Source organism: Oryctolagus cuniculus, chromosome 16, assembly GCF_051225735.1.
Source record: "Oryctolagus cuniculus isolate XC-2025 breed Fujian yellow rabbit chromosome 16, ASM5122573v1, whole genome shotgun sequence".
NCBI lineage: Eukaryota > Metazoa > Chordata > Mammalia > Lagomorpha > Leporidae > Oryctolagus > Oryctolagus cuniculus.
Genome location: NC_142882.1, coordinates 88,982,818 through 89,006,829, shown reverse-complemented (window position 1 = coordinate 89,006,829; position 24,012 = coordinate 88,982,818). Strand labels below are relative to the sequence as shown.

General features: G+C 59.5%; 1 protein-coding gene across 1 annotated transcript in view; it reads right to left on the bottom strand.

The window, feature by feature from the left end:
• Positions 1-24,012, bottom strand: part of ADCY1 (adenylate cyclase 1) — an 88,465-nt gene that overhangs the window by 53,307 nt on the left and 11,146 nt on the right. The window contains exons 2-4 of the mRNA XM_070059440.2: positions 17,989-18,138; positions 5,562-5,680; positions 2,716-2,827 (exon numbers count right to left, since the gene is read on the bottom strand). Of these exons, the coding sequence (XP_069915541.1) occupies positions 2,716-2,827; positions 5,562-5,680; positions 17,989-18,138 (381 nt within the window). The remainder of the gene's footprint in view (positions 1-2,715; positions 2,828-5,561; positions 5,681-17,988; positions 18,139-24,012) is intronic.

Here is a 24,012-nt window from a genome sequence, read left to right as displayed (position 1 = left end):
GGCGCCCATATGGGATGCCGGCACTGCAGGTGGCGGCTTTACCAGCTACGCCACAGTGCCAGCCCCAGATACATATCTTTCAAATAAATATATCTCAAAGAGAAGTCTGAACACTCCAAACCTAACCAAGATTGTTGCATGGGACAAAAAATAAAAGCAAAATCCAACTGGAAACAAACTTTAACTAGAAAGACAGAAGAGACGACCTAACAGCATGGAAGACGCCTACGTTCTGATGACAACCAAAGGGAAGCGGAACAGAGATCGTCATCAGTGTCAGGCTAGCGAGACGACAGAGCAGAGAACACTACGGGTGGAGCCGCTTCTTCACATGGACGGACCAGTTCATCCGGAGGACACAGCAAGGTGTGCGGGCCAAGAACCTGATGACCCGGCTGACGCACCGGCGACGCAGAAAACTGACCAATCTGGAAGGAGAATTCAAGATCTCAACACTCGCAATGATGGAGAGAACAAGGCCCGGGAAGTTGCAGGAGACATAAACAATTCTTTGGGCAATGTGTCTTTACTTTCATCTGCATAGAAGCAGGGTGACACAGAAAGAGATTCCATTTGCTGATTACACACACACACACACACAGCTAACTCCAAACTTCATGAGAGAGGCTGGACGGCTCTCCCTGGGAGCGAGAACGAGACAGCAGGGCCCGCCCTCCCCAAGTGCACCGTGCATCCTGCTTTCATTTGCAAACAACATGATCAAGATCTCCCTGGAAACCCGCAGAAACCTGCCAAAAATAAGTGACTATAGGAGAACTTCAGAACTACAAATGAATACAAAAACTCCACTATACTTTGCTACACTGTAACCGAGAATCAGAAATTGGGTTAATAATAGCACCTTCAGTACTATCAAAGACCAGGAACTCCTTAGGGATAAACTAGGAAAAGACACGAAATGCCTTGTTTCTCTGAATAAGGCCCCCAAGGACAGAGTCAGTGCTGGCAACTCAGCCTCGCCCAAGAGAAGCCACCACGTGCTTCCGAGGAAAGAAACCTGCGCTGCCGCACGGTGTGCCAGGGTGCCCGCCGCTGTCCTGGGCATCTGGGGGACAAGGCGGGGACGGCTGCACACGCACCCGGATGGACAGGTCTCAGCTTGGCGGTGCAAGAGAGGGGACGCCAGACACGCAGAGCGCTCCCTGCGCTGTTCACACAGGGACATAGAGGATGCCAACCTGAGGCGCACAGAGCAGACCAAAGGCTGCCTGGATTGAAGGGAGGTGGGGATGAGACGGGGAGAGACGGACGGCAGAGGGTCCAGGCGGCCGCGGGGTGGGGGCAGGCACTGCCACCCGCGCAGGAAGCAGCCAAGAGGAGGCAGCTCTGCGGGGCTCGGGCCCAGCCACAGGGAGGCACGGGTGGGAGAGCGCCCGAGGCCGCGGATCAGGGCCAGGGCTGGCAGAGGGCGGGCACTCAGCACTCTCGTCTTCTGGGAGAAGGAAGGCGCCGTGTGTCAGCTCCCCTTCCTGTCCACAGAGCCTCCTAGGCAGCACCCCGGCCCCCCCAGGGAGGAAGGGCTGTGCACCTGCCAGCACCCCATGCCCAGGAAGCCAACGCATGCCGGGACCTTCCCTTCCCAAAGCAACCGTCCAAAGGGAGCAGCGTCCACCCCGGGGTCCACACGGCCTCCAGGGTTTCCTGCACCTCAGTGACCCCGCCCAGCCAGCCCCTCCCTCCCCTCATCCAGGGAACCTCTGGCCACCCCGACCTCAGCGGCCCCGCCCAGCCTCCCGCTCGCTCCTCTCACACACTCCTCCCGTCTCACGGGGCTGGGCTCCAGGGACCCCGGGCACCAGCGCCTGACAGGCCTCCTGGAGAGGGAGAGAGGGGACTCCTGGGAGGTGGGCAGGAGCCTCAGAAGCCGTCCCCTCCAGCCCGGGGGCCGCTACGTCTAGGGGGGACGCACGAGCGGAGTGGAGTGAGTGCGGGGTTCCCCTCGGGCCAGCAGGGTGCAGCCCAGCACAGGACCCACTGTTGCCGGATCCATCCCCAGCACCAATGCAGGCCGCGGGGAAACCCGGGGGCAGGTGCCCTCTCCTGGCCTGCACGGTCCTCGGCTGGCAGCCCAGCCCTGCAGGCCCCCTCCCCGCTCTGCAAATACCTTGTGGCTTACTGCTGAGTTTCCCGAGACCCCAGACCAGGACACCCAGCGAGTATCAGCCACTCGACCACCTGGGAATGCAAACACGCGCGCTCCTGCGTGGGATCTGCCAGGGGCAGTCCCAGGAAGGACTTTCAGTCCCAGTAGGCAGCCTGCCCTGAGCAAGCGTGGCCCTCTCCCAGGCCAGCTCGGCAGCTCTGCAGATGGCCCCAGCAGTCAGTTCCATCCCAGGAGGGCAGCCCAGCGGAGGCAGCGCCCACAGAGCCACGGCCACAGCCACCTCCAACCCTGAGGCTGCAGCCACTGGCTCTGTGTGCCACGCCCAGAACTCCACGAGGCAGCACGTGGCTGAGCCGAGCCGAGCCGAGCCCGAGCCGTGTGCCCAGAGCCCTCGATGGCAGGCGGCTGGCCGAGCTGGTGCAGCATTGCCTCCTAGGTCCGCATCGGCGAAGGGCGAGGCTAAAAGCTGTGGCCACTGACCACGGGCCAGCTGAGCAGCTTTGCCCCAGTCCGCGGCCGGAACCCTCCTGGCAAAGCGTGCTGCGGGAGCCGTTGCGGCCGAATTCCCGCTGCCGCCCAGAGCTGCTTACCGTGGCTAATTCATCAAACTTGCCGAACAGCTCGTTGAGGAGTTTGACCAGCTCCTGGGCCGTGCACTGGGACGCCAGCCCCGTGAAGCCCACGATGTCCGCAAACAGGATGCTGCAAGAGAAAGAAGTGGTGACAGGGACAGGGACACTTCCCTGGGGCAGGGACAGTGATGGGCTCCTCCTCCCGTCCCTCGGGAAGTGACCGCACCCCTAGAGCGGCAGGGGCACCCACGTCCTCCTCGTGCAGGCTGGACAGCAGGGCCTCCTCGCTCCCATTTCACACTGGGGCTCAGGGACGCTGTGGGGAGGGCAGCCACTGAGCTGGTCAGGGCTCGCTGTCCCCCACGCCAACCCCAGGCAGACCACGTGCCTGGACGTGGCCAGCAGCAGCAGCAGCGTGCTTTCCCAAGGTGCCTGGGCCCCTGCACACCCTCCCTGGCCCCTTTGGCCAGCCGGACAGGGGTGACCACAAGGCCCTCAATGGAAGGGTCCCCGACCATGACTTCCTGCACGCCAGGCTGCAGTGCAGTGGAAACTCGGTCGGTGAGGGCCGGCTGGGGGTCTGCTCGGTGCAGCAGGGAGCTGGGTGGGCCGGAGCAAGACGGCGTCCGCCTGCAAGCCACAGCCGCCCCCGTGCAGACGAGAAGACTAAGACGCTTCCAGGGTTTCCCCAGCGTGCTCCTTGCAGAACAAAGACGCTGAAACGTGGTCCTGATGGCTCGCTCCCCTCAGTCCAGATGTTCCTGGCTTTTCTCCAACTTTGGGACTCCCTAAACCACAGCCCCACACAGAAGCTATCCACGCCAAGGAGGGCCACAGCAGAGGGTGTCGCCACAGACAGGCCAGCACAGGAGGGCACAAGGACCCCAGGCCACTTGCCCATCTCGTCCTGCACCGGAGATGAGCCAGGCAAGTGCTTAAGTCATTCATCACCATCAGTGTTCAACTCGTCCATTACTTCACTGGCTCATCCGCCAGGTACCAATGGTGAGGGCTGTGTGGGCAGGCACGGCTCCAGCTGCCCGGCACTCAGCAGTGAACAACGGCGCCCAGCGAACGTCACTGCCCTCAGCAGGATCCACTCTGCACCCAGCGTACGTCCAAGATGGCCCAGGGAGCCACGGAGAAAACTGGATCAGGGTCCCTGGTGGTCCGCCAGGGCTGGGCAGGGGATACACCTGCTGACGGGGCTGCTCCTGCCCCCCACCGCCTCGGCCCCCTGGGCCCCGGGGAGGACTTGGCTGTGGGTCTGACCGGGCAGCCCCTGCAGGGCCCGAGTGGTCCCTCCCCGGCTGCTCCGCCGCGCTCAGCTTCAGAGCGTCTGTTGACGGTGGGTGTCCGTGCACATACCCTCTGAGTACACGGAGCTTCTCGGATGTGGGTCGATGCTTTCCCCAGCGTGGGCGACATCTCTGGCCACTGTTTCTTCAATCCCCGCTTCCTCTCCGCGTGCCCCACCCCGCCTCCCTCTCTGCTGGGACTCCCGGCCGCCTGTCGATCCGCTGGGTGGCGTGTGTGTGTGTGTGTGTGTGTGTGTCCCCCACCCTGGTCTCCGGGGGCGCCAGCCCTCCCCGAAACGCCTGCTGCCGCCTCCTGCCCGCTCAGTGCTGCTGAGCCGTGTGCAACGGCGGATTTTTCATTGCAATAATTTTTCAAATCTGCAATTTCTGCTTCATCGGGTTTTTCAAACACTTTCTATGGCTCTGCCCGGCTGGAGGAGAACACGTTTCCTTTTGTTGTGTAGACGGCTTTTCTCTGAACACCTTTAAACCAGCAGACTGAAGGTTTTCTCCCAGAAGTCCAGTGCCGAGGGTCCTCAGGGGGCTTCTGTCGCCTGCCTTTGCTCTGCCCGTGGGAGCCACAGTCTCACAGAGAAACGAAGCAAACCACGCGCAGCTTCCCCTCAGACGCGAGGAAGCACTGGGGGCGGCGGCTGAGACGGCGGCTGACCTCACGCTGTGCGCGCTCGGTCCCTGGGCAGCCCCGCAGAATTCCGTTCTCCAAGTGCCCCGCGGGCATCTCGCTCGCTGGGTTTCCTTGAGGTTTCCAGTCCCCTTGTTGTCTGCCTCGCCTGTTGTCATTGCCCAAGGAAGCTCTGAGGAAGGAAGGCCCGTCCTGCTGCCGTCGGGACGCGGGGCGGGGCAGAAGCCGGGCCTGATGCGGGGCTCCCCCGTGGGATGCGGGCATCGCCCTGCGCCACAGGCTGCCCCACAGCCCTGACTTAAACCCGGCGCTTGTTCTCACTGACGACCGCTCCATTCCTCCCCGGTCTCTCTTCCGTTGGCTCCTGCGGCTGAAATCTTTCCAGGACAGAGCAGGGCCTCGGCCCTACCCTCTGCAGGGTCCTCACGCAGCAGCCGGAGGCAGGGCGTGAATGAGCCGCCTGCCAAGCGGCCACGCCCTTAGCACACAGGGACAGCAGGGGCCCGGACAGGTCCACAAACCCTGGCTCACGGGGACCAGTCTGCGGTGCTGGCCGGAAGGCAGAACCAGCGCTCCTCAGGGGCCCAAGTGCACACAGCCTGACAGCAACACCGTAAGAGCCGGCAGAGGGCAGCGGACAGGGAGCGTCTGGGTCCCGCCGGGTCCGCCCACCTCGAGTGTCAACTCCCTACAGGCAGCGCCAGTGCGTACCCTGGAGTGTCTGCAGCCAGCGAGTCGGCTGGCTCTGAGGGCTAACTTTCCTCACCTGTAAAGTGGGGATAACTGTGACACCTCCCGAGGTTGTCACGGGAACAGCCGAGGAGCGAGGAGTGTGGCAGGCTCAGCCGAGACGCCGGCACCGGCACCGGCGGAGCAAGGCTCGGCTCCGGCCCGCACCCCGCCCCGCCCCACCGCGACCCTACCTCACGTTGTCGTGTCTCTGGATGTAGATCTTGTGGAAGATCCTCTCTGGCGGCTTCAGGAAGTCCTCCTTCATCTCCATGGCGACGTTGCGGGGCAGGAGGCTCATGAGGAGCCGCTCCTGGGCGGGAGAGAGGGGTCCCCGTTACCCAGCCAGTCCCCCACCCTCCCTCCCAGCCCGGCCCGCGGCAGTACAGAGGGATTTCTTCAAATGTGCACCCAGTCTCAACACCGACCGGGGGCCCAAGAAGCAAAGCATCAGTGTGGAGAGAACACAGGGCAGCAGGCCTCGGGACAGAGGCCACCCTGAGCCAGCACCCTGCAGGGAAGGCAGCGCCTGCTAGGACCCCGCAAACCTAAACCTGGTGACCCTCACTGCCCGGCACGCCACTCTCAACACCAATCAGAGGCGGAGGTGGCAGCCGTGAGGACTCTGCCGCGTCCTGGTCCCTCCTCCTCCCGCAGGGCAGCTCGGACCACCCAGGAAGCTCCTCATGGCCCAGGCGGCAGGGACCCACTCAGCTGGGCTCGGCTGCGTCTTCTGTCTGCGCAGCACATCCCGGCCTCAGAGCCGGAGAGGCAGCAACTCAGAAACGCCAGTGGCCACAGACCAGAGAAGGCCCCCCAGAACCCTCTCCCCAGCCTGAGGCCCTTGGCTGAGCAGTCTCACAAAAGAAACTTCTAGACGGGGCCGGCACTGTGACGTAGCGGATAAAGTCCCCGCCTGCGGTGCCGGCATCCCATATGGGTGCCGTTTCGAGTTCCGACTGCTCCACTTCCGATCCAGCTCTCTGCTGTAGCCTGGGAAAGCAATGGAGCATGGCCCAAGTGCTTGGGCTCCTGCACCAGCATGGGAGAGTTCCTGGCTCCTGGCTTCAGATCAGAGCAGCTCTGGCCACTGTGCCCACTGGGGAATGTATCAATGGCTGGAAGACTTCTCTCTCTCTGCCTCTCCTTCTCTCTCTGTGTAACTCTGACTTTCAAGTAAATAAATAAATCTTGAAAAAGAAAAAGAAAAGAAACTTCTAGGCAGTAAGCCCCACTGCAGGCCACAGACGGTGAAAGGCCAGGGCTCCAGCCCCGCCCCCAGCAGCAAAGCTGGCGTGAGAGGTCCCCAGTGGACGCGGCCCCCACCCTACCCCAGGCCACGTAGTGGAGCCAGGCCTGGCACCCCCACCTCCTAGAAAGGAGGGACCCCCCTCCTCCCTCAGCACAGAATATGTGTGGGGCCACGGGAGCCACAACTCACTGGTTTTTCTTCAATATTCTTTATTTATTTGAAAGGTTAAGTCACAGAGAGAAACCGAGAGAGACACAGAGAGGGATCTTCTATCCGCTGGTTCACTCCCCAGATGGCCACAATGGCCAGACTGTGTCAGGCTGAAGCTAGGAGCCAGGAGCGTTGCTATGTGAGTGGCAGGAGCCCAGGCACTTGGGCCTTCTGCTGCTGCTTTCCCAAGCACATTAGCAGGGAGCTGGACTGGAAGTGGAGCAGCCGGGCCACAAACCAGTGCCCATACAGGGGTCGCCGGTATCACAGGCGGAAACTTTACCCGCTACCTCCCAGGAGCCGGGACTCTCACATCCACACAGCAGTGAGAGGTGGCAGCCCCCTTCCCCCACGAGAGCGATACCCAGGAAACCAGCCCAGATGAAGGTCACAGAGCCTCAGGCAACCCCCAGGTCCAGGGGCCTGTGGAAGCTCACACACCATGGGCTCAGCCAGTGGACCCAGACCACCAACACACACCCACCAAGCAGAGGAGGCGCTAGCATAACTGACTTTAAAACAGCCATTCTTTTTTTTCCCTAAAGATTTATTTTATTCATTTGAAAGGCATAGTTACAGAGAGAGACAGAGAGTGAGCGAGCGAGCTTCCATGTGCTGGCTCCCTCCCCAGCTGTCCAACCTGTCTGCGCTGGGCCAGGCAGGAGCCAGGAGCTTCAACCTGGTCTCCCACGTGGGAGCAGGAGCCCAGGGCCCTCCTCCGCTGCTTTCCCACACACGTTAGCAGGAGCCAGATCAGAAGTGGAGCAGCCAGGACTCGAACTGCTGCCCACATGGGCTGCCAACATCACAGCTGGCAGCTCCACCACCTATATTGCAGCGCTGGCCCCTAAAGCGGCCATTCTAGGGATGGGCCTGTGAACGGCTGCAAACACGCTCTAAGGATGAATATGGGGGCAGGCACTGTGGCACAGCAGGTTGAGCCGCAGCCTGCAATACCAGCATCCCACGTCCGAGCGCTGGTTCAAACCCCGGCTGCTCCGCTTCCCATGCAGCTCCCTGCTAATATGCCTGGGGAAACAGGGGGAGATGACAGGAGGACTTGGGCCCCTGCCTCCCACTTGGAGGACCCAGGTGGAGTTCCGGGCTCGGGGCTTCAGCCTGTTCCAGCCCCGACTCTATGCAGCCATCTGAGGAGTGAACCAGAGAACAGAAAATCTCTGTCTCTCCCTCTCTCTGTACCACTCTTTCAAGTACTAAAATAAATATCTGTAAAAACATGAACATAAATGTAGAATTCCTGATAACACCCCAGCAATTCAGTGACGCTTAGAAAGAGTTGTGCTCCCAGGCCCAACGGGGCTCCCTCCATCCACGGATGCAACGCCACGGATGTTCCAGTGCTCAAAACCACACCACCCATCAGCGCTAGACACCACGCCAGGGGCAGGCTGTGACGCTCAGCAGGTTACGCTGCTGAGTCATCGCACTCCACGCCAGAGCGCCTGGAGTCCCACCTCCGCCTCTGCTCCCTGCTAACGTGCGTGGGAGGCAACAGCGATGGCTCCAGTCCTTGGGTCTCTGCCTCCCACGTGGGAGATCCAGATGGAGTCCCTCACGGCTGGCTCTGGCCTGGCCCAGCCCCAGCTGTTGGGAACCAGGAGTGTTATGAACCAACAGACAGAAGATCTGTGTGTGTGTGTGTGTGTGTGTGTGTGTATGTGTGTGTGTCACTCTGCCTTTTAAATTAAAAAAGAACTTTAAATTTTTTAATGAAAAAAACACCATACCAGCAGGAAAAAGAATTAAAAATTGCAGAGAAATGGGTACAGACAAGGAAAGTGATGACACCCAGCACCCACTTATGATGAAAACTTCCAGAGAGATGGAGACAGATAGAGATTAGCAGCAAGAACCTGGGGCTAACGTTCCCCTTAACAGCAAAAAACAGTAAATGCTCCTGCCAGGAACAAGGCCGGGTGTCAGCTCCCACACCCAGACATGCCATCGCCCTGGGAGGGCGAGTCAGCGAAACAAGCTAAGGAAAGAAAGAGACGGCACAGAGATTGGGAAGGAGAGGTGAAAAAGACATGATGGGCTACACAGCAAACAGAGAGGATGCACAGACACAAAACACCACACATGCCTGCAGAGTGAAATTCTTAAGGTCAACACCCAAAAGTCAATTGTGCTTTTGTAGACTAGCAATAAACACACATAAACTGACATCAAAATTAAAATACCACTTATTATTGTTCAAAAAATGAAATACTTGGATGTAAATTTAACAAATACACAGAGGATTTGTACACTTATAAAGATAAGACATTGGTTAGATCATAAAAGCTCTAAATCAATGGAGACATACCATGTTCATGGACTGGAAGACTCCACACGGTAAAGAGGTCAATCCTCTCCAAATTGAATTCAGACTTAACACAATTCCTATCGAAATTCCAGCCAAGTTTACCATAAAACTTACATAAAAAGGAAAATAAATAATAATAATAGCTAACACAATTTTGAAAAAGCATAGTAAGGTAGAAGAAGTCAACCTACTGGATTTTTTTAAAACATCTTTTATTAAGATTTAATTTATTTATTTGAGAAGTAGAGTTACAGTCTGAGGGAGAGACAGAGAGAAAGGTCTTCCATCCACTGGTTCACTCCCCAATTGGCTGCAATGGCCAGAGCTGTGCCGATCCAAAGCCAGGAGCTAGGAGCTTCTTCCAGGTCTTCCACGCTGGTGCAGGGGCCCAAGGACTTGGGCCATCTTCTACTGCTTTCCCAGGCCATAGCAGAGAGCTGGATTGGAAGAGGAGGAGCTAAGACGCAAACCGGTGCCCACATGGGATGCCAGCACTGCAGGCCAAGGATTAACTACTGGCTTTCAATACTTATTATACCACAATACTAATCAATACTCTGTGATACTGGTTGCAGGATAACCACACAGTACAATATAACAGGAACTGGAACCTAGGACTCCAGGACTAGACCCTCACAAATGAACCCAATCAATTTCTGACAAAGATCCAAAGGAATCCAATGGAGGAAGGGCAGACTTCAACAAACGCTGGAGCAAGTGGACATCCATAGGAAGAAGACAAACCTGCGCCCAAACCCCACACCTGGTGCAAACACTGACTTACCATATCTCACAGATTTAACCACAAAATGCGAAGCTACAAAACTTTTAAGAAACCACATGAGAAAATCTTCAGGACGAAGGAGTGGGCAGAGGCCTTAAACTTGACATGAAAAGTACAACCCATGGCAGGAAAAACCAATCAATTGCACCTCATCGAGATTAGAGACATGTATTCTCTGAAAGAGCCTGTTAAGATGAAAGGATAAGCTTTGAGAAATGTTTCTGACGCATACAGCCCAGGGAAGGAATGGAAGCTACAACAGCTAAAGCCAAGAGTTAAAGAACCCACTTAAGAAGTGGGTGAGGGGCCGGCACTATGGTGTAGCAGGTAAAGCTGCTACCTGCAGCACCAGCATCCCATGTGGGCACTGGTTCTAGTCCCAACTGCTCCTCTTCCAATCCAGCTCTCTGCTATGGCCTGGGAAAGCAGTGGAAGATGGTCCAAGTCCTTGGGCTCCTGCACCCACGTGGGAGACCTGGAGTAAGCTCCTGGCTCCTGGCTTCAAATCAGCCCAGCTCTGGCCACTGAGGCCACTTGGGGAGTGAACCAGCAGATGAAAGACATCCCTCCCCCCCCCCCGCCTCTCCCTCTGTCTGTAACTCTGCTTCTCAAATAAATATTTTTTTAACAAAGCAAGTGGACAAAAGACACAAACACACACATGTTGCCAGGAATGGAAATGGTGTAGACGCTTTGGAAAACAGCTTCCTCTGTCTGCGAAGCTAACTGTGCAACCCCTGCACTCCCGGCATTCATCCAGAGTGACAGCTACGTTCAGATGGAACCTGTTCACGAATGTTCTCCCAAAGCCTCCTTCAAGGGGTAGAGGGCTAGCGATGATACGGACACACCTGACACTGTCACCCAGCAAAACAACGGAACCAGCCACGGGGCCGACTCTCCGGAGAAGCATGCTGGGTGAAAGGAAGCCAGCGCGGAAAGCCCACAGACCACGGGATTCCACGTCCGTGGCATTTTTGAAATTACAAACTCACAGAAGCAGAGAACTGGGCCATGGCTGCAGCGAGCAGGTGTGGCTACGTCAGGGCGACAGCAGAGATCCTCACAGGGAGCGATGCCCGTGCCCCCACCCAGCGTCCAGCTCCTGGCTGTGACGCTGCACCTGCGACCTCACCGTGTCCCCAGAAGGAAACCGGTCAAGGACACGTGGGACCTCTGCGTTGCTTCTTCCAAATCCACGTGAGCCAACAGGGGGCTCAAGGTTTTTGAAAAGTTTAAAAAAAAAACAGGGGTGAGAGGCGGACACAGCAGGCTGGGCGGCCACTTGGGGCACCACATCCCACACGGGAGCTCCAGTCCAAGTCCCAGCTCCTCCGCTGCCAATCCAGCTTCCTGCTGATGCATCCTACGAGGCAGTGCATCATGGGTCCCTGCCACCCACGTGGGAGACCTGGTGGAGGTCTCGACTCCTGGTTTCAGCCTGGTCCGGCCCTGGCTTTCGCAAGCATTTGGGGAGCGAAGCAGCAGATTCGCTCATTCTCACTCTCGCTCACTCTCGCTCCCTCCCTCTCACTCTCTGACTTGCAAGTGGATGAAAAGCAAAAGATCGTGAACGTGGAGGCACGGGAGCCTCAGCTCGTCCTACCGGGAACAGAGAATGGAGCAGTCGCTGTGGGAATCAGCCCGGCCTGAGAGTGGCCCCCCGGGCCAGCGACTTCCCTGCTAGGCACGGCCCCAGCAGAACCGAAGCCGCGTCCACACAGACCTGCAGGCGGTCCGCACAGCAGAGTATCCGTGGCGGCGAGCGTGAAGACAGCCCACACGGGCACACAAAGCATGCTCCATCCACCAACAGGGACCATCTCAACACGACTCACGCCACCCAGTGGACACGGGGCTCAGTGCAAGGAGCCAGCCGCAGAGGAGAGATGGCCCTCACGTGGGGGCAGGCACCAGGGGGGTGCCAAGGCCTGGCTGAGACTCCAGGGGTGGGGGGTGTGCAGGGGTGCAGAGGCCTGGCTGAGACACAGGGGGTGGGGGTGTGCCGGGGTGCCAAGGCCTGGCTGAGACACAGCGGGGGCGGGGGTGTGCCGGGGTGCCGAGGCCTGGCTGAGAATCAGGGGGTGGGGGTGTGCAGGGGTGCCAAGGCCTGGCTGAGACTCCAGGGGTGGGGGGTGTGCAGGGGTGCAGAGGCCTGGCTGAGACACAGCGGGGGCGGGGGTGTGCCGGGGTGCCGAGGCCTGGCTGAGACTCCAGGGGTGGGGGGTGTGCAGGGGTGCCAAGGCCTGGCTGAGACTCGGGGGGTGGGGGTGTGCAGGGGTGCAGAGGCCTGGCTGAGATGCGGGTGGGGGTGTGCAGGGGTGCCGAGGCCTGGCTGAGACACAGGGGGGTGGGGGCGTGCTGGGGTGCTGAGGCCTGGCTGAGATGCGGGTGGGGGTGTAATGGGGAGAACTCTAGCAGATGCAAAGTTTCTGTTTATGGCCCAAAAAGTATCATAAAAGTGATTCTGTACAGCAATATTACTGCTACTTAACATCAGGATTAAATAAGACCAAAATATTATTAAGGTTACATAAAAATACATATTAAGTATAATTAATATAAAATTATAGCAATTCTAAAGAACAATAATTCTATAAATACTGGGAAAGCATTTAATTATTCTGAACTTGCAATTTGCCGTTGTCATGGAAACTACCAAGATGGACAAGAACAAGGGCGGAGCCGAGGTGGGGCCCCGCCCTGCATGGAGCCTGTGTCACCCAGAGGGACGCCTGCTGCCCCCAGGCCATTCCGCTCGCCCAGCCAGGACAGCGCTGGAGGAGGGTGTGCCGTGAGGAGCCAGGTGTTCTTTCTGGAATTCTGCTTCGATAACGCACTTGAGGCACAGCTGGGCCCCAGGAGGACCCGAGCTCCACGGTGGGGGTGGGGGTGGGGGTGCTGAGCTAGGGGCCCCAGGCTTCCTGGGCGCAGTGGGGGGTGGCGGGGGGAGCAACCCAGAGGCAGAGGGCACCCTTCTCTGGGCTCTCAGCTGTGACCAGCACAGAGCCCAGGGCCGGACCCCAGGACCCATGGCACCCAGGTGGTCTAGGCCCGTCCCCACCTCTCCATGACGAAGGAAGCCAGAGCTCGCGGCCCTGCTGAAGACGTCCCATGGCCCCCAGCCTGCGCCTGACGCCACCGGCAGCTCCCACCTCCCGCCTGGCCTGGCAGACTGCTACACCTCCCTCAAAGCCCTCACCGCCCCCAGCCTCCCACAGGCAGGCCCCACGGGGCGGTGCTGCCGGAACCCGTGTGCCACGAGCGCCAGAGCTCTCCTCAGGCACCACCTCCTGGCATTCAGCTGCACAGCCTGGTTCCGGGGGACATGGGAGGGGCTGGGTGCCCGTGGCTCTCCCCCACGCACCGCTGGGACCCTCACTCCCTGCAGCTGGGGTGCACCCTCCCACGGGGGCTTCTGGGCAGGAAGGTGGGGGGGGGGGCAGGGACCGGATGCAGGCGCAAAGGGCATGAAGGTGCCTGGAGAAGGAGGGGCCGTGTGTTCTCCCTAGAAAGAGCACCTGGTCGGCCTCACCCAGGTGGGCGGCACGAGGCCCCGGAGTCCTCCCCTCACGTGCCAGGCCCACGCCAGTTGTCCAACCACTGCAAGAAGCTCCCTGAGCCGACCGCCATTCGGCCACCCACAGCATCCAGGACCCAGCCCACAACCCGCCTTGGGGACCACCCCCGGGTCACCCTCCCAGGCCTGACCTGCTCTCCTCAGTCCACGGCTGCTGTGACTGGCAACGTCCCAGGGTTGGTGCACAACTCAGCAGCGGGTGGGCACAGAGACCCAGCCTGGCCCTCGCTGGATTCCACCCAGGACCACACCCTGCTGCTGGGGTCCGCCCGGGCTGTGGGCCCTGCTGGCGTGGGTCCGCCAATGTGCAGGCAGCAGAAGCCCTGCCCAGGCCCTGCACAAGGAAGCTGCTCTCCCAGCATCGCCCAACCACTCCGTCACATCCCCGGGACAGGACCAGGGGTGAGTGCTGGGCCTGCGTCTCAGGGCAGCAGTCTACCGCTCGGCCTCCCGTCTGCTGGGCTGGTCCCAGGGGAAGGTGTTTTCTGGTCTCTTGAGTCAAGCACTCACTTTGGGAGCTGGACCCTTTCCTCGCCCATGGTACCTCCGCCAGGCCCCAGAGGTGTCACACTCAGCCTCAGGAAGGGACAAAAGCAGCCCCAAAGTCCCCCCTGTGCACCTGTTCCCCTGCCGGGCTCTCACTCCCGACGGCCAGTGCCTCGTTCCCATGGGTGTCCAGGCCCCGTCCACGTGCAGCACCAGTGCCACCACCGTGTGCAGCCGTCCCTGAGCAGACATAGGAGACAAGGAGCCACCCTGCCTCCTGCCCCCTTCAGGGCCACCTCCTTCCACCGACGCCCCAGCCCCTCACACGGGAGCCCAGCTCCCCCTGCCACGCGCCCACTCCAAGGCCCGGCCCCCTGCAGGCCCCACTCCCTGGCCCCTGGTGACAATGCTGGACCCCCAGGTGGGATTTACCCCAGTCACCCCCAGAATGGGTGCTCCCCATCACCCATCTTAACAGGCACTAAGTGGCTAAAGGCGGCGCTAGAGGCAGCCACTGAATGAAGTGTTGCGAACTGAGCGGGCTGTGGATAGGGTCCCCGCCCCGGGATGCACGCGGGAGGCTGCGCTTTCACTGGACACAGGGGACGCCTGGGCAGGGCTCCCCAAACACCAGTGCTCAGACAGGAGCAGACCGCACGCCTGTGGCATCTGAGACCAGCGGAGCCGGCAGGACCACAGGGCAGAGGGCTCCCTTCCTTCCCGGATCCAGCAGGAGGCGGGGCGGACCCTGAGGCCCGGGTACGACCCCTGAGAGGCAGCCCGGGCTGGGGCGGCAGAGGGCAGCAGCCAACAAGGAGGGCCCCGGGACCCCAGAGGCCGTGTTCCAGGTCTGTGCTTGCCCAAGGAGACACCTGCTCCGCTCTCAAGGAGAGGAAGCCAGGAAGGAAACGTAGAGACTCTGAGCAAAGGAACACAAAGCTGGAAGACAGGCGCCCCTCTCTCTGGGAGAGGCGGGAGCCCTGCAGGGGCTGGCGGGCAGGGCGGCGTCTGTGCCGGCACAGGGGCGGGCGGGAGAGGCAGGGACAGAGAAGGGGGCAAGCAAAGGTGATGAGAAGCCGCACGGGGCACGGGGCTGCTCCCCAGGGGCCGCTCCCCAGGGCCCGGCCGCCTGCAGCGCCCCACAGTCTGCATTTCCAACAGGCTCACCAGGGCCCCACGCAGAGCCAGTGCTGCAGGGAGGGAAACTTCAGAGAATCGCCCAGGAACTTGGGAGAGAAATGACCGCGAGGGACCAGCACTGTGGCACTGCCTACAATACCAGCACCCCATGTGGGCACTGCTTTGAGACCTGGCGGCTCCACTCCAGAACCAGCTCCCTGGAGCGGTGGTGGTCGTGGGGACTGAGCCTCAGCCCCAGGCTCTGATGGCGTCAGAACCAAACAAGAGAGGGCCGGGGACATCACCGTGCCACTGCCGGCTGGCCGGGCAGGGAAGCGCCAGCCCCTGGTGTCAGAGCTGTGAAAGCAGAACTGGGGAACCTGAGCTCCGGTCTGGTCTTCTCCTGTAGTCAGGCAGAAAGGCAAAGCGAAGCAGCCATCGTCAAGCACGCTGGTAGGAGGAGGAGATACGGGGCCAGCGCTGTGGCGTAGCGGGTAAAGCTGCCGCCTGCATCGCTGACCTCCCCTATGGGCACCGGCTTGTGTCCTGATTGCTCCACTCCCGATCCAGCTCCCTGCTAATGGCCTGGGAAAGCAGTGGAAGATGGCCGAGGCGCTTGGGCCCCTGCACCCATGAGGAAGACCCAGAAGAAGCTCCTGGCTCCTGGCTTTTGCCTGACTAAGCTCTGGCCATTGCAGTCATTTGGAAAGTGAACCAGTAAACAGAACATCTCTCTCCTCAATCTCTCTCAATCTCAATCAATACCTCCCTCCCTCCCTCCCTCTCCCTTTCTCTCTCTCTCTCTCTCTCTCTCTCTGTCTTTCAAGTAAACAAATAAATGTTACATTAAAAAAAAAAAAAAGGACGCTGGCTAGGACCCGTGTCCCACATCGGACGGCCTCAGCCGAGCGTGTGCTGCACTCCCAGGGCTCCAGCTCCCGGCTGACGCACACCCTCAGAAGCAGTGGCGATGGCTCCAGCAGCTGAGTCCCTGTCGCCCGCAGGGAGACCTGGACTGAGCGCCTGGCCCCCAGCTTCCGCCTAGCCCAGGCCTGGTCACTGCAGGCAGACGGAGTCTCCCCCAACCCGCCCTCTCTTTGTCTCTGACTCTCAAATACATCAGGTTTTAAGAAAAGGAAGAAATGCACACAAGCAGAGTCCACAGGGAAGTCTCTGCTTTCTCCAGGACTCAGGGGAGGTTTTAAGGGGAAACAGGGCTTCTTTATTTATTTTTTTATTTTTTTAAACAGGCAGAGTGGACAGTGAGAGAGAGAGACAGAGAGAAAGGTCTTCCTTTGCCGTTGGTTCACCCTCCAATGGCCGCTGCGGCCGGCGCGCTGCGGCCGGCGCACCGCGCTGATCCGATGGCAGGAGCCAGGAGCCAGGTGCTTTTCCTTATTTTTGACAGGCAGAGTGCACAGTGAGAGAGAGAGAGACGGAGAGAAAGGTCTTCCTTTGCCGTTGGTTCACCCTCCAATGGCCGCCGCGGAGGGCGCGCTGCAGCCGGCGTACCGCGCTGATCTGATGGCAGGAGCCAGGTACTTCTGGTCTCCCATGGGGTGCAGGGCCCAAGCACCTGGGCCATCCTCCACTGCACTCCCGGGCCACAGCAGAGAGCTGGCCTGGAAGAGGGGCAACCGGGACAGAATCCGGCGCCCTGACTGGGACTAGAACCCGGTGTGCCGGCACCACAAGGCAGAGGATTAGCCTAGTGAGCCACGGCACTGGCAGGAAACAGGGCTTCTCAGATTCATTTCTAGGACCTTGTGGGTGAGAGAAATAAGGTCAAGCCCTCTCAGAAAGCAGCCAGGGGACGTCACTGCTGGCGCTGACAACTCTGCTCAGGGCACAGTGTCAGAAGACTAAGGCTTACGCACAACAGACCTATGGCCACACTCACGTACGCAGATCCCACACACCCAAGACACGTGCAGGTGCACACATGCGGCCACAAAGACACACATGTGCACCCATGCAGAGACAGGCAAACACGCAATATCCACACGTGCTTCTCCACACATATGCAAACGGACACATGTACTGTACCTGTGTGTCCTTCCACACACACGCACAGATGGCAACACACACGTGATCTTAACACACCTCTATGACCTACTTCTTACTTATGTCCTGCTTTACTGTGGACCCGAGGTACCATCACGATGTTTATGTGCGAAAAGCAATGTGTGCATCTGTACGGGTGCGGTCAGCACGGCCACGCCCTATCATCACCACATAGGGAACACAGTTCAGAAACAGGTCCTGCCTCTCCCATCTCCCAGCAGCCCCCGCCTGGGAGGGCCTGGGAGCCCCAGGCTGGGAAAGAGCCTGGCCAGACCCACCAAGAGATGCACCTGTGAGGCCAGGCCAGCCTGGGGGTGTGAGAATGGGGTGGCAGCCATGTGGGATGTGTCCAGGAACCAGGCCGCAGCCTCCACTGTGGCCACCCTGCCCCACTCACTCCCAGCACGTTCTGGGGCCAGCCATGCAGGGCCAACACTGAGCTTATGGAGGCTTCAGCCCTTTGTCCATGCCGCGGGGGCCTGTGGGTCAGGCCTAGGGGCACAGCCAGGACCAGCCTTGTCCTCACATTGGCCCTATTAGCCTGTTCCAGGCACATCCAGAAGGCAATGCACCCAATGCCAGCTGCTACACCACTGCCTGCAAGCTGGTCAGCCCTCCGAGGACAGCCAGTCCAGCTGCCCATCCGTGCGACTCCTACACAACCTTGAGGGAGTCTTGTGTCCCCAGTGCCAATGTGTGACACTGGGAATATGGCCCACCACCCGACACAGACCAGCCGGGAGCCCAGCGCCCACGCAGCTCCAGAGGGGCAGAGGGGCCATGGGGCCGGGGCCACTCACCTGCTTCTCATTCTCGTCTTCCAGCCGCAGCCGGTCCTCAATGCAGCTCCGTGCCTGCAGGAAGGCCTTGCGCTGTGAGCGCTCGGTCAGGATGCGCACGAACACGCCGTACATGTTCACGCCCACGAAGAGCAGGGCATTGGCGCCGAGCTGCAGGAGAGAACACGTGTGGCTTCAGGGCCTGGACTTCCCATGGAGTTGAGGGCCACAGGCTGTCCAGGGAGCAACAGGCCCCCCAGCACCCCTGCAGCCAGCCACAGGGCAGCCACGGCCACTCGAGACAAAGCCACCACGAGCCGGGCACAGGTTCACCCCCATCCATCCAAGCTGATGGACTACCAGCCCACCCCAGCAGCCCAGCCCAGGGAAAGGGCTGAACTGGACCCCCACACCCACACGCTGAAGACCAGACCCCCCACACCCACACGCTGAAGACCAGACCCCCACACACACGCACTGAAGACCCGACCCCCCACACCCACACGCTGAAGACCAAATGCCCCGTGCTTCCAATGCAACCGTATTCAGAGGCAGAGCCTGGGAAAAGCTGACCGATGTCGCCAGGGCAGCCCCGACCCAGGATGACCGTGTCCAAGGACCCAGGGAGAACACGGCGTCTGCAAGCCACAGGCAGCGGCCGCACTTTCTGAGCGTGAGTCAGCTCGGGCTGCTGCAGGTGGCGCGCCCTGCGCCCTGGAAACGCACTCTGGGTCCACAGGCCGGAGTCCAGGGCCGAGCTGTGGGCAGCTGCACCCCTCCTGTGGCCTCCACCCCCCCCCAGAGGCTGCTTCGGCTCAAGGACCCCAGGAACAGGAGCGCGGCATTGACGACGTCCTGACCCTAACCCAGCGCCCGTCAAGACCTCACACGGTTCAGAAGGGGACGTGTCACAGGACCCTGTGACAGCCAGGGACTCGCCCCACCACACTGGGAGACCTGGTCCCCAGGACAAAGCTCTGTCCCCATATCACAGGACAGACAGACAGAGGCGCCGCTCAGGAGCCCCCCAGGAGGGCTGGGGTCTGCACGTGCCGGGTGCAGCGGTGGGCTCCAGCAGGAGCAGGGACTTCTGCATCCTGGTGAGAGCCGGGCATTTCCTCCCTGCCCAGGGAGCAGGCGCCACAGGTCCCAACCAGCCCGGCTACTCACGGGGCAACCGCAGGTCTCCAGATACCCAACCATGTACCACAGACCACTGAACAACAGGGAAACCTCAGCACCCAGACACAAATGCGTACCACACACCATGCAACAACAGGGCAACCATGGCACCCAGATATGACTGTGTACCACACACCACCTAACGACGGGGTAACCCCACCCAGATACGACTATACACAACACGCCACCCAACGGGGTAACCACAGCATCCAGACATGATTGTGTACCACACATCACCCAACAACAGGGTAATCATGGCACCCAGATACGGCTGTGCACCACACACCACCCAACAACAGGGTAACCATGGCACCCAGATACGGCTGTGCACCACACACCACCCAACAGGGTACCCATGGCACCCAGATACGGCTGTGCACCACACACCACCCAACAACAGGGTAACCATGGCACCCAGACATGATTGTGCACCACACACCACCCAACAACAGGGTAACCATGGCACCCAGATACGGCTGTGCACCACACACCACCCAACAGGGTAACCATGGCACCCAGACACGATTGTGCACCACACCATCCAACAACAGGGTAACCATGGCACCCAGATACGGCTGTGCACCACACACCACCCAACGATGGGGTAACCATGGCACCCAGACACGATTGTGCACCACACACCACCCAACAGGGTACCCATGGCACCCAGATACGGCTGTGCACCACACACCACCCAACAACAGGGTAACCATGGCACCCAGACATGATTGTGCACCACATACCACCCAACAACAGGGTAACCATGGCACCCAGATACAGCTGTGCACCACACACCACCCAACAACAGGGTACCCATGGCACCCAGACATGATTGTGCACCACATACCACCCAACAACAGGGTAACCATGGCACCCAGATACGGCTGTACACCACACACCACCCAACAACAGGGTAACCATGGCACCCAGATACGGCTGTGCACCACACACCACCCAACAGGGTAACCATGGCACCCAGACACGATTGTGCACCACACACCATCCAACAACAGGGTAACCATGGCACCCAGATACGACTGTGTGCCACACACCACCCAACAGGGTAACCATGGCACCCAGACACGATTGTGCACCACACACCATCCAACAACAGGGTAACCATGGCACCCAGATACGACTGTGTGCCACACACCACCCAACAGGGTAACCATGGCACCCAGACACGATTGTGCACCACACACCACCCAACAGGGTACCCATGGCACCCAGATACAGCTGTGCACCACATACCACCCAACGATGGGGTAACCCCACCCAGAGATGATTGTGTACCACACACCACCTAACAACAGGGTAATCACAGCACCCACACACCACCCAACGACAGAGTAACCATGGCACCCAGACATGACTGACAACAGGTTGACCACAAGTACCTGAGACATGGCGGCATGCTACACTCCACTGAACAGAGCAAAGACACAAACAGCACCACCAGGGAGCACAGAGGAGCCATCCAGACAGCCTCGGACACACTGGCAGCACTGCACCCACTGGGTGCTGGGCCAAGGGCCATGGGGGAATGGAGAACAGGACCAGGACCAGCGAGAGGGCGACCTGGGCACCCCGGACTTGAGGTGTGAGACACAACCTCTGTCTGGAGGCCAAGCCTGAAGCAGCGCTGGGCAGACAACAGCAGGTGCACCTCTGGAGTGACCCCACCTTGCCTGATAAAAACACAACTTGGCCAACTGCTTGCAAACACCCATATGACAGCAGCTCAATCCCTCGGAAGCCAACAAAATCTTATAATTATGTGAGGGACTTTCCGATGAGACAGATCAAATGAAGCAGGTGTATCACCGTAACCAATATAATAATTCATTATGTCTCTGCAGTCTCCAGTGTGCCAGCACCCAACGCTCTGCACTCAGAACGTTTAACTGCTTCAGTGACATTTCCCAATTCATAGCTGCTTCAAACGCCTGACAACTGTACTGTGCCACATATGGTGGCACTGTCACACCTCAAGGTACACACATCAGGAGGCTGGAAATAAAACCTGTGGTCCACAGTCAAAGGAAACCTAGAACATTCCACAGTCACAGAAGACATAAAACATCCCATAGTCACAGGAATCCCAGAACATCCCACAGTCACAGGAATCCTAGGACATCCCACAGTCACAGGAAACCTAGGACATCCCACAGTCACAGGAAACCTAGGACATCCCACAGTCACAGGAATCCTAGGACATCCCACAGTCACAGGAAACCTAGAACATCCCACAGTCACAGGAATCCTAGATCATCCCACAGTCACAGGAATCCTAGGACATCCCACAGTCACAGGAATCCTAGGACATCCCACAGTCACAGAAGACCTAGAACATCCCACAGTCACAGGAATCCTAAAACATCCCACAGTCACAGGAATCCTAGGACATCCCACAGTCACAGAAGACCTAGATCATCCCACAGTCACAGGAATCCTAGGACATCCCACAGTCACAGGAATCCTAGGACATCTCACAGTCACAGAAGACCTAGAACATCCCACAGTCACAGGAATCCTAGGACATCCCACAGTCACAGGAATCCTAGGACATCCCACAGTCACAGGAATCCTAGGACATCCCACAGTCACAGGAATCCTAGATCATCCCACAGTCACAGGAATCCTAGGACATCCCACAGTCACAGAAGATCTAGAACACTCCACAGTCACAGGATCCCAGAACATCCCACAGTACGGGAATCCTAGGACAGTAGAGACAGTCTCAGGAAACCCAGGACAGTAGAGACAGTCTCAGAAGGTGACAGGAGTGAGAACTAAGGAAAGCATCTGCAGCCCCCACGGTCAGTGCCCACAGCCCGAAACCTCCCTGGACAGCTACCCCTTGCCCAGCACAGCCCTCCACTGACAAACTCGACGACACTCAACAGCACACATGGACAAGGGGAGGAGCCACCCTGCCTGATGTCACCGCAAGGCCACAGCCTCCAAGGGCCAAGCAAAATGCAGGCAGGCGTTCCTTAGAGGCTCAGCAAGGGTGGCGTGACAGCCACGGAGAGGGTTCCCCAGGCCCCTGGAAATCCTCAAGATGACCTCAAGTCTCCACGGTGACCGCAACAGCTCCCTGGAACACAAACACCTGTGTCCTCACCACCTCACGGTGACCTCACCACCTCACTGTGACCTCACCACCTCACTGTGACCTTACCACCTGTGAACTCACCACCTCTCGGTGACCTCAACACCTGTGACCTCACCACCTCACTGTGACCTCAACACCTGTGACCTCACCACCTCACTGTGACCTCACCACCTCACTGTGACCTCAACACCTGTGACCTCAACACCTGTGACCTCATCACCTCACTGTGACCTCACCACCTCACTGTGACCTCAACACCTCACTGTGACCTCACCACCTCACTGTGACCTCACCACCTCACTGTGACCTCAACACCTGTGACCTCAACACCTGTGACCTCACCACCTCACTGTGACCTCAACACCTGTGAACTCACCACCTCACGGTGACCTCACCACCTCACTGTGACCTCAACACCTGTGACCTCACCACCTCACTGTGACCTCACCACCTGTGACCTCACCACCTCATGGTGACCTCACCACCTCACTGTGACCTCACCACCTGTGACCTCACCACCTCACAGTGACCATGTTTCCCTGTGACTCAGACATGTCACTGTGACAGGTACATCTGCCACTCCTCCTGTCCTTGCTCTTCCGTCTCCCGTCAGAGAATGGCTGGGATTTAGAGCCTGCTTTCTCCTACAGCGCCTGGGACGTGTCGCTGGGTGCTCACGGCCACGGTGTCAGTGACCTGGAGGTTCTGGGGGGCACAGTCGGCCCGTCTCTCCCACAGCCACGGTCTCCCTCTGCGTCCCTGTGTTTCCCTAGGAGGTGACTCTCGGCTCTGGGTTTCTGAGCAGGTCCAGGCCGAGCCCCACTCCCGCTGCAGAAATGCCTCGCTCGGTGTTTTCCTACAGGCTGCCCGTCGCTGCCCCCCGCAGCCCTGGGGACGGAATCCCTCGCGCAGCTCAGAGCCCAGGCCGCCTGTGCCTCCTGCTCTCAGGTGAGGGTCCCCTCCTCCACTGTGCCTCCTGAGCCCACACCCTGCAGGCGTGTCCACTTCGGCCACCTGGCCAAAGCAGGGATGGCCCCAGCTCTTCTGACTGCTTCGTGCAAGGACAGTGGCTGGGCTGCGCTGAATCTCCCCAGCCACTGGGGGCCACGTCACCAAGGACTGGGGCAGGTGGGCCAGTCTGCTGCCCCCCTGCCGGCACGAGGCTGTCCTCCTGCAGCCCCCACCCCAGCTAGGCCCCCTCCACGTCTCCTTGGGTGCTGAGAACAGACTGGCAGCTGGCACTGTGTGAAGTGGCCCCAGGGAGGATGCTGGGTGCTGAACCCTCCGGCCCCGTCAGTCCCCAGGGAAGTGACTTAGCCAAAAGGACACAAACCAGTCCCAGGGGTGACTGCTCAGGACTGCAGGGCTACGGAGGCCAGGAGAGAGGGTGGAAGAACACGGAGCCTGGGAACCCACAGGACACCCAGAGACAGCGAGGCTTGGAGCCAAGAGCCACCCACACCCCCACCTGAGGCACACTGGAGGCTGCAGAGGATGGGGGACCTTGCGAGGGCCTGGAGCACAGGGAGCCATAGGGGCTGCCTCCAGGCCCTGGGCAAGGCCTGCCACTGTATGGAAAAGCTCCCAAGGTCACAGGGCCAGGCGTCAGACACAGGCGGTGACCCTGCACCGGGGGTCTCAGGGCCAGGCATCAGACACAGGCGGTGACCCTGCACCGGGGGCCTCAGGGTCTGGCGTCAGACACAGGCGGTGACCCCAGCACCGGGGGTCTCAGGGCCAGGCAT